Below are 15,465 nucleotides of genomic sequence, written 5' to 3'. Positions count from 1 at the left end.
ACAGCAACGGTTAGTGGTGGCAACTAATCTTATACCGAAATATGTGTTGTTAAAATGCGAGAAGGTCAGTGAATTAATTTAAGTAACAGTTTCTTGAGATAGCCCAGGTAGAGCAAACAGATGAGCCAATGGCGGCTTGGTCTTCGATGGGTCTGTCTTTGAAAAAGGTCGATTTGTGTACCAGTTTGTGTTTCATGTACATTTCAGGAATGATTTTTATTTAAAATTTTGTTTTGAAGCTAATTTTATTTTAATTAAAAGTTGCGAGTTGGCCGATAGTTCTGAACCAATATGTTCATAATTAATGAAGAAAATAACTTGATTCATTTCATGTAAGGAGACTTCTTCCATGGCGTATATAGGGATTTTTGCAATTTTTGCACATTATCAGAGTACCCGAAAATTTTGCACAGGATTCCCGCATTAATGTAAGTGATTCTTATAGGGTTTGCTTTGGAGTACGGTCAGCTTAAGTATCCTAAGTAAGTAAGACTACTACAGAATTTCATTTGGATCGACATACTCTTTGCAAAGAAGAGAATCTCCATGGTTTTACTGTACAAAATACGGTTATCAAATATTATTTTTAATGTGGAGCAAGCAAAAACTTCTACGCCCTTTTAAAAAATTGCTCTTGTGCCAAAATGAGTTAAATGACGGTGGAAAACATCATTAACCAAAAACAATTGAAAACCTTCCTTCGAACCGGGGATGGTCGAGTTTCAAAGTCTGCCGCTGTTTTCGGAATCTGTCAAGTTTAAAAGTGCAATTTATTAGGTAAATTGAAATAAAAATTACTTGATCAGTTTGATTTCTTTTGTAAAACTTAAAACTCAACTTTGAAAATTCAAAAGTTTCTAATAAATTATAGAACTGATGAATCTCGACCTAGAGAAAATAAACCCAGAAATAAAACTTTTAATAAAACACGGAATGTCAGAGAATTAATGTTTCTAAACTCAGCCTAGGAAGGCACCGAGCAACTTCACACGATCCACGCAGCGAAACTTCACAGTCACAAACCCTTGCAGCCTCCTATGTTGCTACATGTCCATAGCTGAACGAATAAGTCTATCGTCTTGTTTTGACATCCGATTCACCGTTTTTTCTTCTTCTTCTTTTTCTACTGATAGGTGGGGAGGACCGATTACGGCACCTCTCGTGCCGTGTGTCCAAACGCACAATAAAATTGAAACTATCACAAAATTTCCTTCTTCTTTTTGGGTCCACCGCGCCTAAGGTTGCGCCCCGCTCTAACCGTCCTGACCTGTGCTTCTGGCGGAAAATAATGTCGCTTGGCAGTTTGGTTTCGATCGTCGCCTCGTCAAGATGACTGTCACCTATGGAGTGGAAAAGTGTCCCAAAAAGTTCGATGAGTATCTGTGCAGCCTATCGGAAAAGTATCGTCAGCTGGCGAAGGAGCAGCTCAGAGAGGATGACACTCTGCGGAAGCAGGCGTTGGAGGCGATGCGGGCTTGGATCGCTAAGCATCCCTACATCCGGCGATGTCGAACGGATTCGCTGTTCCTGTTGCGGTTCCTCAGGCAGAGAAAGTTTTCGATCCCGTTGGCTTGTGAAACCCTAGAAAAGTATCTAGCCATGAGACAAACATTTCCTCAGTGGTTCCAAAATCTCAACCCATCCCAGGATGACATGAATGCATTGACACAGAGTGATGTGTTCCAAGCGCTCGGTTTCGATGAAAAAGGCCGCATTCTAATTTTGATTAAATCAAAGAATTTCAACGTGGAACGGTTCAACCTGATCCATCTGATCCGGTACCTTCATATGAACATGGAAATCTTGTCCTGCGACGAACGGATCCAGGTTGCTGGGATTGTGCTGATAGTTGATTGCTTCGACACCACGATGATGCATTTTACATTGTTCAATTTGTCCGATATGAAGAACATGATGCCGTACATCAACCATCTGCTTCCGGTGCGCTGCAGAGAAATTCACGTGATTCGCCTACCGAAGATGAGTGTGACCCTGGTCGATATTCTGTTCACTTTTATCAGCCCAAAGCTGAAGCATCGGTTCTTCGTGAGTACCTTTGTTGTGTTACGTTTGTGTTTATTGGGGCGCGCAGAAGGTCAGCAGGTTTGTGGGTCGTGCCGCCGTCATTGTTGTGCAATGAGTGACGCATAGATTTAGGAAATTCAGTGGTGCTCAACTGATGTGAACCGGATCGTTCGGTAGTGTTACATAGTCAAAGAGGTTTTGAAATTAGAAGGGCTCGATAGTTCTTCGAGGTGTTTTGGGTAATAAATAATCACAGCAACCGATTTACGTGAGCTACCGTTCGATTAATCTGCTTCAAAACAAAACGAATTGCAATTTTTTAGCATTTTCGGCAATTGTATGAGGAAAACAATGGATGAACCAATTTACGCATGAGGAAAAGCTAGCTTTGAATGTTTCGTGTTCCACTCGTCAGTAACTGAATCCAACTTGCTATCAGACTACATATCCAAACAAACACCAAATTGTGCTTGGTTAACAGAGACATTACTCGATACCAGCCAATTACTCTTGGCGTTCACATATGTTGTGTAAACTGTTTGGGTTTAATGTCTAACTGGCGCCAATTTGATGTTTGATTGGATATAAACTCTAACTGATAGCAAGTCGGTGTCAGTTACTGACGAGTGGAACACGAAACAATCAAATCCAACTCGTCTAATTATATGAGAATTTGTCAACGAGGTATTCTTTTGGACAATTATAGTGTGTAGCCCTGTGAAATTAAAAAAAAAATGATTTCTGTTTTAGCTGAACTTTGCTCTAGATAGTTAAAAAGCTAAGAATGTTCAAATGTCAAAAAATCCTATTCTGTTGCTACGCCCCTTAGGGGCAAACCGAGCGTGCTGTTAAATATTAAAGTCATATTTCTAGAAAACACTTTTTTGGAGTGGTCGAAAATGTGACTCGAACAAATCTTAGTGATGTCTGATTTTTGCAAATAATCGATTATCCGTTAATCGAATAATTTTTGAGAGCTTGATTAATTGATTCGGTTAATCGACCAACATAATCGATTAAAATCAATAATCGATTAGGTAGTAAATCTTAGTTCGTGAATCAAAAAAAAAGGTCGCTGGGCCTGTTTTGAAATTTTGAGTCGCTTGTTTCGCCTTTTTCATATTTAGCATTAGCACATTATTATCATGAATTATGTTGTCGATTATTTGATATCAGCTAATCGAATTACTCGATTATACCGAATGCTTCTAATCGATTATAAATTTGTCGATTATTTAAGAAATTATTCGATTATTTGCGTTAATCGAGTAAAAAAATACATCACTAAAATCTTTTACGATCGGTGTGAAATTTTAACAGATTATGCAAAGTTGCTTTCAATGGGACCGTCCATATACCACGTGAACAATTCAGAGGGGGGGGGGGGGCACAAAAAAGTCCACGCTTGTGCACGAATGGTAGGGAGGGGTACGAGAATTGTCCGTGAGGACTTTTGATTTTTTCCTATTTTAGAATTTAGAACAAATTTGCATTCTCCCAATATGTAGTAAGAGAAACTTAAATTGCGCATGAAGTTCTGTAACTGACATCACAATTTTGCTCTCAGAAACAATTGATCCAATCTTCTGTAAGTCAATTCCCCTTTATTTTTTGAATTTGATAACTTGATACACGCACGCCCCAATTCAATAATTCATATATTACTTCCATTTTGCGTTATTGTGATGAATGCAAAAATGTGTCTAAGACACAAAAATTTTAAATATTTTTTTATCGATTTTGTTAAAAATGAGATATTTTAACAGAATTAAAAAAAAAACAAATTCTGTGGACAAAGTTTAAACGAAATAGGGTAGAAGTATCATTCTTCACCCCCTCCCTAATTTTCCTCCCTCTTGTAGAACAATTACAAATAATTACGATCTGGACCTCCGATTTCGACTATTATTGAAAAACAAACTAAGACGAATAAAATGTGAAAACTGCCCTAAATTAAACAAAAATATTTCATAACGCATTTTTAATCGTAAATAAAGTAATACCTGTAGAGCACTTATTTTACTGAAAACTAAAAATGGTGACAATTTTTTATCACGGGGAAAGTTATATAAATTTTGTGACTAAGCCTTAGAATATTCAATAGTAATGTTTTCTATTGGATTTATGTGTATTACCTTCACCAACAGGCCCCTTGGTCCCAATGGTGGTTGCTTAAACTAATTACATTTTAAAATTGCCAACATTTTCGCTTTTATCGTATTCCGCGTCCGGTTGTAGTCAAAGGCCGTCGCCACACTGTTAAAAATTCGTTGGAGTTCGGTAACAGCGCTCTGGCAACCATAGTGGGTTCTCCTGAACGGAACTCGCAGAAGAGAGTTATTACGTAGAGCTCGAACGCGAGCTTGAAGATCCAGACGTCTGAGGATTGGAGGGCAATCCACTCTGGCAGAGAGTAAGTCCGAGACGAACAGGGCTCGAGAGCAGTCCCTCCGAATGCTGAGTGTTTCGAGGTTTATTAGCTGGCAACGGTTTTCATAGCTCGGCTGCTGAAATCTGTTTCGCCGTATGAACGTATGAACCTGCGTTGGACAGCCTCGTTTGTTTGTTTTGAACAATTTTAAAAAGTGGCGAAAATTAACGCAAGATGAAACTCAATTCTAATCTTCGCCCCTGGCGAAATCCCATATAGCACACGGAAAAAAAAATGTTCCAAAATCGTGAATAAAGTGCCATGAATTCTGGAACAATCACGTTTTTACGTTACGAAAACAGGACCATGATCAAAAATCATGGCTTTTATAATTATGTTCAATTTCCCTTTAGTTACGCCCGCATAACGCTTTCATTAGTTGAAATATTTCATTTTGTTTTGTGAACTTCCATCACGATTTCCGCCAAGAATTAGTTCACAACTTTATGAACATTATTCATAAAACCAAAGGTTGACTCATGATTTTTTTCATAGTTATAGGAACAATAGTTTACAAAATCAAAATATTCTGGCTATTTCACGAAATTCGGAAGTTTATTCATGAATCCATTCAATCCTCGTGAACTAATTCATGATCCCCAATATATTAGTCACGATCCAATATCCGTGCTCGTGAAATGATTCACAAAATCACCAAATATTATTCATGGATTCGCGAACTGGTTAATGATTCCTAATATATTAATTTCGATCCAATGACCATGCTTGTTAAATAGTTCACGACATCATGAAATATTATTCATGTATTCGTGAACCGGTTCACGATACTTAGTATAATAGTCACAACTTACCATTCGTTTTAGTGAAATAGTTCACGAAATCATAAAATATTATTCATGTATTCGTGACCTGTTTCATGATTCCTAACATACTAGTCACGATCCAATATCCGTACTCGTGAAATAGTTCACGAAATCATGAAATATTCTTCTTGTATTTGTGAACTGGTTCATGATTCCTAATATATTAGTTACTATTTAATATCCGTGCTAGTGAAATAGTTCACGAAATCATGAAATATTATTCATGTATTCGTGAACTGGTTCATGATACTAAGTTTAATAGTCAACTTATCATTCGATTTCGTGAAAAAGTTCACGAAATCATAAAATATTATTCATGTATTCGTAAACTAGTTCATGATTCCTAGTATATGATTTACGATCTATCTAGTATCTATTTGGTAATGAAATTTTTTACTCTATTACAAAAGTTGGAGTATTATTCGTGGAATAATTTTGGTTTTATGCACTTTTTTAAGAAATACTCAGCTACTAGCGACCAGTAATAGGTACGAGCAGTAGATATAAAAATACTATTAGAACCTCGAACAGCGTTATTTATTTGATAACGTTCATTGTGATGTCCGGACAGAAAACGAAAACTGCACTGAGAACCCAAAATAGTGTGCGTGATATAGTTCACAGAACCAGGTATCGAGAATGAGTCGTATTTTAATGATCCAGTTCATATTGTCACGTTATTCCGAGTAAAAAAAACATTAGTAACCAATAAGTAACAGATCGCGATAAGGCGAAGAGAATTTACGAATACCATGATTAAATTGCTGATATCATGATCATTAGTTACATTACTCTTTAAAAGTAAGCTCTAAAATAAAATATCATGATAACATGAACAGAAATTACGAAAATCGTGACTAAGATCCTGAAATCATGAACACAAATCACACAACTGGTGACAAAAATATCTAAAATTGTGACCAAGATCCTGAAATCATGAATTGATGATTTCATGACTAAAATATCACGATAACATGGACAGAAGTTACAAAAATCGTGACTAAGATTCTGAAATCATTCACTTAAATCACACAATTCATGACAAAAATATTTAAAATCGTGATAAAAATCCTGAAATCATGAACATGAAGCACTCTACTCATGACCAAAATATCACGATAACGGAATGAAATTATGAACATCGCGACTAAGATCTTGAAATCGCTACCTTCAATCCCGCTAACGTCATGAGAATTCACAAGAATCGTAAATAAGCTCTTGAAATCATGAACAACGTTTGACTGTCGACTGTGTATTCCCAAAGCATGAACAGGAATCACAACAAAAACTAAACATGTCCAGGGAGCATTCCAAATGCCATGTATATATTCGGGGCGAACTGGATTTTAGAAATCACAAATAGTTTCATGAATACGAGGTTTATTATTCATAATTTCAAGAACATGGTCACGGTTTTCGTAAATCGTTCAGTTCACGAAATCGTGACCTTTTGTTCATGAATTCATGAACGGATTTTTTCCCGTGCAGCGGTTCTCAATCTTTTTCATACCACGGACCCTTTAGAAATTGCCCTGGGTTGCTGCGGACCCCCACGGATAAACATCGATTTTGTATGCTATAAATATGTTATTTTCAGTTTGTTGGGAAACAAGACTTGAAATTTCAATTTGCGCTCGGAAAATATATTTTTCTTCACGGACCCCCAGTAATGACTTCGCGGCCCCCTAGGGGTCCGCGGACCCCAGGTTGAGAATCACTGCCATAAAGCGTTCTTTTCTTCGTATGGGTTTCTATCATTCGCCCCGTTCCACAGTGGTCCCAAAGCAGACTATTGATTTTAGCTATGTGATGTCTTTTAGGAAATTTCTTGAAATAAAACGCTCTATCTTTCAATCACATCGGATCGTTGCCTAATCCCCTTAATAGTGAGTTACGAAATTTATTTTCTTCAATAATTCAGATTGAAAAATACTCACTTCAATGAAGTTGTAGAAAAACTTACCAGGAAGATTTCTTTCGGAAACTCTTGGTTTTCGAGATACAGGGCGTTGTTTGTGAAAGGCTCCCCAAAAACAGCTTTTTCGTCACAACTTCTATTATGGAGCTTCAAGCGATTTCTGATGTTCTAGAAAGTTATATAGACGGCTGAAATAGACTATTTTCTAAAATACCATAACCTGTTTTCGCCTCGCTTTTCGCTATTTACAGAGCTATTCACTCTTTCTAAGGTCAACATCTCTAAACCGAGTAAAAACGGATAAAGTACTTGGTAACTAAATGAAAGTACCTTTTTGCCTTTCTCAATAGAAAGGTATTGCAATTTTGCTCTGAAAACCGACTTTTTAACGGAGGCCCGGAGGGCCGAGTGACATATTCCATTCGATTCAGTTCGTCGAGTTCGGCAAATGTCTGTGTGTGTATGTATGTGTGTGTATGTATGTGTGTGTATGTGCGTCTGTGTGTGTGTGTACGCGAACACAATCTCACTCACTTTTCTCAGAGATGGCTGAACCGATTTTGTCAAACTTAGTCTCAAATGAAAGGTGCAACGCTCCCATAGGCTGCTATTGAATTTCTAATGGATCCGACTTCCGGTTCCGGAATTACATGGTGATAAGTACGAACACGCAGAAAATGTCGATCTTAATAAATTCTGCAATGAATGTATAAAGGTGAACATTTTTCCAAAATATGACCACAACTGCTTCGATTTGTAGTATTAGGTCACTAACATCCATTCAAAGTCTGTTTGGCCACATTGGCCACCATCATCGGTTCCGGAAGCCCCGGCGGAAGTATCTAAATTCAGAATAACAGTCACATCGGTTTCTCGGAGATGGCTAGACCGAACTTGGCGTCAAATGAAAGGTATTGCGTCCCCGTAAATGGCTATTTAATTTCATCCCGATCCGACTTCCTGTTCCGGAGTTACAGGTTGTGGCGTGCGATCACATAGCAAATTGTGATTCAAACCGATACTCCGATGAAAGCAAAAAAGGTAAAAATTTCGCTAAAATGTCTCTCAAACAACTTAAATTTGCTGTTCTAGGTCACCGACGGCCAACCAAACTTTCGTTGACTACATTGACCACCATAGACGGTTCCGGAAGTGCCCGTGAAAAGCGGCCATCTTTCAAAATTTACGAACTCACATCAGTTTCCCGGAAATGGTTGGGCCGATTTTCACAAACTTAGTCCCAAATGATAGCTACAATATCCCCATAGATGTCTATAAAATTACGTACGAATCGCTTATATGGTTCCGGAAATATAGACTAAACCGTTCGGTCACATATGAAATTCCCATATAAGCCGGAACTCAATTTTTTTTTTCAAAGGGGGGACCTCATGAAATTTCAGAAATCGAATTCGTATTTTTGATGCCAAACATCTTTAAAATGCATGAAACGTTGAGATTTTATGTTATCTCGAAAAATTTTTTTTTATAAAGATCGACTTTTTGGGACCGATTTCGCACCTTTTTTCAGTTCAATACTACCATAGCTGTTTTTTCTTTTTCAAAATTTTAGAACTCGAATAATGATTTATTTTCCTGTATATAGTTGTCATGTGATGTATAATAATGAAATGTAATATATGCATTTAAAAGTTTTTAATGAATATAAACAACGCACACATTCTCGTGATTCATGATTGAGAAAGGCACAATTGCACCGCTAGGTGGATTAAAATAGGTTTTTATATACTGGAAAAATAAGAGCCCCCCTAGACTGCTCTCTACCTATTCAGTTGCAGTGAAGATAGTAAGATTCTGCAATCTATCTTTGAATTCCGCGCAGTTGTTTTCGATTTCTAAAATATGTTATTAACAATTCAATTAAACTATATCAATAATAATTAGAAAACCTTTTACAAACGTAATGTTTGGTGTTTTACGAATATATATTCATGATATGCGGATTCTAAAAAGCACCGAGCAGGTTTATAGGCTTTCTCTGTAAGGAAGACAAAAGCTATCAAAATACATTTTTAATAGATTATAGAGAAACAAGCCAAAAATTAATTCTGTATCGATTTTGTTGGTTATTTTCGGCAAATTTGAGACTAAGAGAAACGAAAGCAATGAAATTGAAAGACGGAAAGGTATTCTAGAGCGAATCAGTTATAAACTTAGAACGGAAAACTAGGACTAGGCAAGCTCATATGGACATGATCGAAAGGAAATGTGAAGAATCATGCTAAAGAATGGGTGGTTCGTTTTTGCACGTTGCTATTCTCGTTCGTTGGCGCGTACATCGCCTTCCTCGGTCGCGCGAAATATCGAGAACACTCTTAGTAGTCCATGCTCTTCGTGCATCCACACTCGCGTGTGCTCTTCAACGTCTTTCTCGCTTGAGAGTTAACAAAGCACACGAGACTTTGCGAGAAAAGCTTCCTGGATATGCCCTACATACTAGATGAACGCTTGGGTTTCTCGCGCTTCACCCGGGCTCGAGATTTTGCTTCACCCGGGCGCGAACGATGAAGAGCGCTAGGCATGCTATTCGTACACGCTCGCTCGCGAACGAACTTGGTGTGCTTCTCGCTCGTTTCGCAACACAACATAACAAGACTATAAATACAAGAGCTTGTAAGTTAACATATTATTTGTTTAATAGCTAGTTTTTGAAAATATAATCTGGATTTGTCTAATCCTTTCTCTATTACCAATTCTGTGATATTGTAGCATGATAGAAGTCGTGAAATTGTGCGTGGGCGCACGGAGGCGAAATAATAGAGCAAGAGGGGGGCGAAAGATTAAATTTAGGGGAACGAAAGTTGAAACACATCTTGATTCAGAATATTGTTATTTTTTCGTTAATTTAATGTTTTAAATCACTTTTATTCAGGATTATTGGATATTATATGATACGTAATGAGAATGATAAAATAAAATTAGAGCAATTCAAAATTGTTAAAATTTAAAGTTTTTCCGCAAACAAATGTTTACGCCTTTCATAGTATTAGCATAGCTGAGAAACAGCTGAGTGTCCGAATAGGCCAGCGGTCCGATTTGGGCCTCTTCCCCCCCCAAAATCACAGGAAATACGCAATTTGCAATAATATTTCGGCAAACTTTATGCAAAAAATAGCAATAGAAATAATAAGCATTATGTCCTAAATATTTACAAGAGAGCAGGTCCTAATCCATTATAATATATTTCAAGAATTCCACATATCTATTTACAGTTTTATTCATTAGAGAAACTATGTCAGATATTGTATGTTTAACATTCGAACCATTAAAAGGACCCTTAGCACGTACAATATCACATATGATTTTAGTTCTAAGTATTGTTCTACTATAATTTAACATTCAATTCTTCGTAACTATTGGGGATATTGTGGATCTGCCGGAGCAATACCAATATTTCAACTAATGAGAAGGTTTTCGGGTGTCGGGTGAGCCAAAGTTTTTGTTATGACATCCCAGGCCTCCCTGTCCTTTTGTCCTGATGGCGCCACAGTATAGGTACGGTTTGGTTTAAGCGTCTGAGAAATTAATCCCAGGATAATCTGCGAATTTTAACAATATTTACCAGATGCAATTTCCTTCACTTCTTGGAATAAGACTGGCCGGCGCGGAAGTTTGTTTAATCGCTAGAGTTTTGTGTATTTTTTATCTTTTCTTGACATGCCCCCCGTGGATCGACATCTTTGTCGTAATCTGTCGGCGAAGAAAGTTATTTGATTGGGGTAAAAAGAGGTCACAATAAGTAGTTTTATACACCACAACCAGATAGGTGTCACCTCGAACCTGATCCATTGCGTTCGTCCATGCTATCAAAAAATTCTTGCGAAATAGATTCGTCCTCAACCCGAGAAATTTGTTTTGCGCTATTCATGATTTCTTCCAAAAAAAATTATTTCACGAAAAATAATTATTTCAAGAGTGCATCTAACTTTCAAAGATGCACGAAAATGAATTTCTAAAATGCACGAAAATGAATTCGTGCGACCAACGAAATCGTTCGTAATATACACAAACACTTATTAAAACAAACGTAACATTTCGTTTCATTCACGAATGATAGTTTCGTTATCAACGATAACATTCGTGCATTGTACACCAAATATGTAAAATTTACGAACATTTTCGTTCATCAAGCAGCCATGTGTTCAGTTCACAAAATTGACGAACTCGTGCATTGCACAATCATTTTCACAATATTTACGAATTTATATTTTCAGCTATCCAGTATCCATTTTACCGACCAAAAGACAATGAAATGATTATGTGTCGCAACTATCAGAACAATCTATTTGTTTGAAATTTTATCAGCATAATTCCATATTAAATTTGCAAAAGGGCGAATAAGATTTGTAAACAAACTTTTATTTTGGTGGTTTCTCTTAATTTACTATAATTTCAAAGCAGAAAACAATTTAAATTACTTCTACGAAGGGTGAAAATTTACATTAACGCATATTTTTCATGAAATTTCACTCTGCAGCGGACTAATGAGCGGAACAAGTTTGTTTACAAAATACTCTTTCGCCCTTTTGACGAATTAATATTAAATTAACTATATTGACAAAATATGATCTCAAGTCACGGCTTAGTAAACTAAAAAAATACAATTTAAGCCTAAGGTTTTACCCAAGGTGCTCAGAGTTCTAAGGTGATTCGTATATGGCAGTAACTGGGAGAGGAGTGAGGTAGGCGTGCAGCAGGCTGCGTGGAAGAAAAATAACAGCGAACAACTTTGTTTGCATACTGATGTCCAAGTAAACATAAATGGAAATTTATACATGTATATTATTGAAACTAGTAAACAATGTCGTTAACTGTCGTTTCTGAAACCAACATCGGCGTTTTTGAGGATCGTATCACCTGAGAGTAAAAGCTCCTTGGTGTTATCCACTTTTACCTTTCTTTACTCTTAGTATTATTTTGCTGAAAATTACTATAATATTATCACAGAAAACTAATCGTAATTTTCGCTAATAGATCCATTAAATAGAAATAGGCTACGAATGATGTATATCTATCGAATCAAATTGTAAACATAAACAGTAAATATAGATTTAATCGTGCCAAATTTATTTCCATCTACACAAGGCTACATGGCTGCTACACGCACGACGGCTGATTCAGTTGATTGTGGGTAAATATCTGCTAGCAGACCTTGCAAAATTTGACCATGCTCTTCAAAACCTGTCATAATAGGTGATTTGAGCTAGCACGAACAAAACAATTATGTTCAATGTCATGGTTACAGCCGGTTAGCAGTTGTCAAATTGAAACATTTTCTACGGTCGGTCCTCTTTGCAGCCATTCTGCCTGAAGCGATCACCCATTATCACATTATACCACATACCTACTTTGTTGATCTTTGCGTTAATCGATTTTTAACTATTCTCTTTCCTTTCGTCATCGTAGTTCCACAAAACGCTTCGAGATGCCAAGAAGCACCTAGATAAATCGCTACTACCCACCGAGTACGATGGAACAAACAGCTCGGCCGAGCTATCGATGATCCTTCACCGGCAAGTGCACGACTCCCACGAAGAACTGACCCTGCTCGACCAGATGGAGATCGATGTCAGCAAGTATACAGCGCTGTGGAACCAAAATCATCCGGCCAGCGGGTGCGGTAAGGCGAGCGAAATCGAAAGTGGCATGGTGGGCAGCTTTAGGAAGCTCAACATTGACTAGGGATTCGATGTGTTTATAGTGTTGTGTTTATAGTGAAAGTGTATACGTAAGGTCGATCATATCAAAACTACGGCACAGGCACAGGTACCGCAAAGGAAACTAAATGGCAAATTTGGGATGTCTAGGCTGAGTCTGATACGGTTTGAAGTGTGTTCATTATTCAGCAGTATTTACCAAAAACGTGTTTCAGCTCATTAAAATTTATGATTTTTCTACGCTTTGTTTCCTATCGAGTTTGGTGTGATGAAATGCGATGAATAGCGACGAAATCAAAAGATGTCGGTTGCAGTTTCGTAACCGAATGGTGACTGCTGCAAAATCGAAGCTTTTGAATGGGAACTCGAGTCGGTTTTTCGCAAAAGAAACACTAGAGTTTTTTCGGAAACAGTTTGTGTATGCATAGCACATTTATCCGCACGAGATGTTCATTTAAATCATAAACTGAATAAATTTAAAAATATAACTAGATTACGCCACACTTATATCCATAAGCTAATAGTAATCGTTTTCGAAAAAAGCATGCGTGGCATTTTTTTTTCTAATTCAGGCAAATTTATTAGATTTCAAATATCACATTCCCTTTTGAGACGATCATTTATTGTTTAAACTTAGAAACTGTCCAAGAATGCTAAATTTATCAGGGAATGTGTTACAGGGTGATATAACTGGATAAATTCTGGAGCTGTTCGACGGTTCAAATTGGAAGGGGTTCAATGATGTTTCACGTCTAGCAGGAAGTGTTTTTTTTTGTTTCGGTTTTAGAACGAAATAGAAAGCTGGGCTATGTGTAGGGGAATACGACGCTAGGCCGCCACCGCAATCTAATGTACTTATTCTGCATTACGACGGATCGCTTTTTAGAACGAATTCATTTGCATTCGCAACAACGTCAGCAAAATCAAACGAGTGTCAAGTTCGATCCAATCACATTCGTTTGAACGTAGACCACGTAGACAGGTTCACGCTTGTCCACAAAAGGCGGGAAAGGGGAGTATGGGTACGAGAATTGTCCACGTGGACTTTTGACATTTTTTTCCTTTTCTAGAATGTAGAACAAATTTGCATTTTCCTAATATGTAGTAAGAAACGCTTAAATCGCCTAAGTTCTGCAACTGACATCATACAATTTTGCTCTCAGAAACATTTGATCCAATCTTCTGTAAGTCAACTCCTTTTATTTTTGAGATTTCATAACTTGTTACACGTCCCAATCCAATAATTCCATTTTGCGTTATTATGATGAACCGTAACATGGAGAAACATTGATCACTTTTTCAACAGTTTTTCGAATAACTATCTTCAGTTCAAGTAGATGCAACTGTTTGCATTTTTAAAACAAGTACTGGTTCCCATAGATTGAAAGTGTTCGAATTGTTGTGTAGGGTGATGTGCCTATTATGGCAGTAGAGCCTATTGTTACCCTATTTCGTACCCCTTGGTTTCGAACCAAGCATATGAGATAATGACACTATCGATTTGGCTAAAGCAGGTGAGAAAAAATAAGCTCAAGTTATGTTCTTTATTTGTTGTGCACATATGTATTTAGAACTATCCTCTAAATCCAACTTTTAATTAAAACAAAATCACCTTATAGAAATATCTACTAATCCGCCTCACTCACGTAGTGAACCGCAACTGGATGCAACGGCGCTTAGCAAAATAAACACTTACGAGCCAGCATTTACCGCCTCATATCTCGTTATTCCAGCACAAATATACTAAACATTGCACTGATACATACCTTTATTTTAGCTGGAGAACCTTTTTACGATAATTTCACTTTAAAATCACTCGTCAAACACTAGAATAGGCCTAGTGTTATAATAGGATAAAACTAAATACGGGGGTTCCTATTATTGACATGTTTTGCTGATACACTACCACAATCAAAACCAACTTTTTGTATCCATCATACAGAAAAGAATCACCAGTGCGGCCAAACCAAAACATGAACTTGTAAATATAATTTAATGCAATTCCAGGTATAAGTAATCAATTACTTCAAGTTATTCAACTAATTGTTGATTGCAGATATTTTATTTTCATCTGCACATACAATTCGGATCGGGAGAAAGCAATGTGTGATGCTGATGTGAAACTTGTCATTCCAGTTGCTAACCTTCGAATGGTTTTTTCTGCGTGCGCAATTCTGGGCGCTCTTCTACTAACAGCTGATGAGTTTCATTGATGTGCGTGATGTTTACGTTTGTTTTGATCGGCTGAAAAAAGCAGAATGATTCGTTTTACAAATCACACGTTGGCGTCCATGATCTGGATAGCTAGTTAGAATCGACGCAAATGGAATATGAGGCATTGCGTTTCAACTAAATTGTTTTTCGATGAGGTGGAAATTGGCACACCCATGAGGCGATAATTGGATCGTTGAGGTGGGAATAGATGCACAGAATGGAACATTTATTTTCATTTATGCTGAAAATTGAGGCAATTCTGCTAAATAAGCATTATATAGATGTTTAAGAAACAGTACACTGATACTTTATGCTGAGAAAGGTTATAGATAATATGGCTTCTTTTAAAGTTGTACAAAAAATAGTGCGACCCTC

At 37.2% G+C, this 15,465-nt stretch overlaps 1 protein-coding gene across 1 annotated transcript; it reads left to right on the top strand.

Annotated features, from left to right (window-relative positions):
- The first annotated feature begins 1,140 nt into the window (after positions 1 to 1,140).
- Positions 1,141 to 13,412, top strand: LOC131691777 (alpha-tocopherol transfer protein-like). The gene is made up of 2 exons (XM_058978408.1): positions 1,141 to 2,046; positions 12,626 to 13,412. The coding sequence occupies exons 1-2, from the start codon at positions 1,330 to 1,332 to the stop codon at positions 12,899 to 12,901; spliced, it is 993 nt and encodes a 330-aa protein (XP_058834391.1). The 5' UTR covers positions 1,141 to 1,329; the 3' UTR covers positions 12,902 to 13,412.
- Positions 13,413 to 15,465: the final 2,053 nt, after the last annotated feature.

The sequence above is a fragment of the Topomyia yanbarensis genome, chromosome 3 (assembly GCF_030247195.1).
Source record: "Topomyia yanbarensis strain Yona2022 chromosome 3, ASM3024719v1, whole genome shotgun sequence".
NCBI classification, from domain to species: domain Eukaryota; kingdom Metazoa; phylum Arthropoda; class Insecta; order Diptera; family Culicidae; genus Topomyia; species Topomyia yanbarensis.
This window is presented reverse-complemented; position numbering and strand designations above follow the sequence as displayed.

Bases quoted from the DNA above. Each gene is read 5' to 3' on its own strand.
- LOC131691777 (XM_058978408.1), top strand. From the start codon at position 1,330: ATGACTGTCACCTATGGAGTGGAAAAGTGTCCCAAAAAGTTCGATGAG. The intron at 2,047-12,625 runs GTGAGTACCTTT...TCGTCATCGTAG, and splicing joins AGCTGAAGCATCGGTTCTTC to TTCCACAAAACGCTTCGAGA.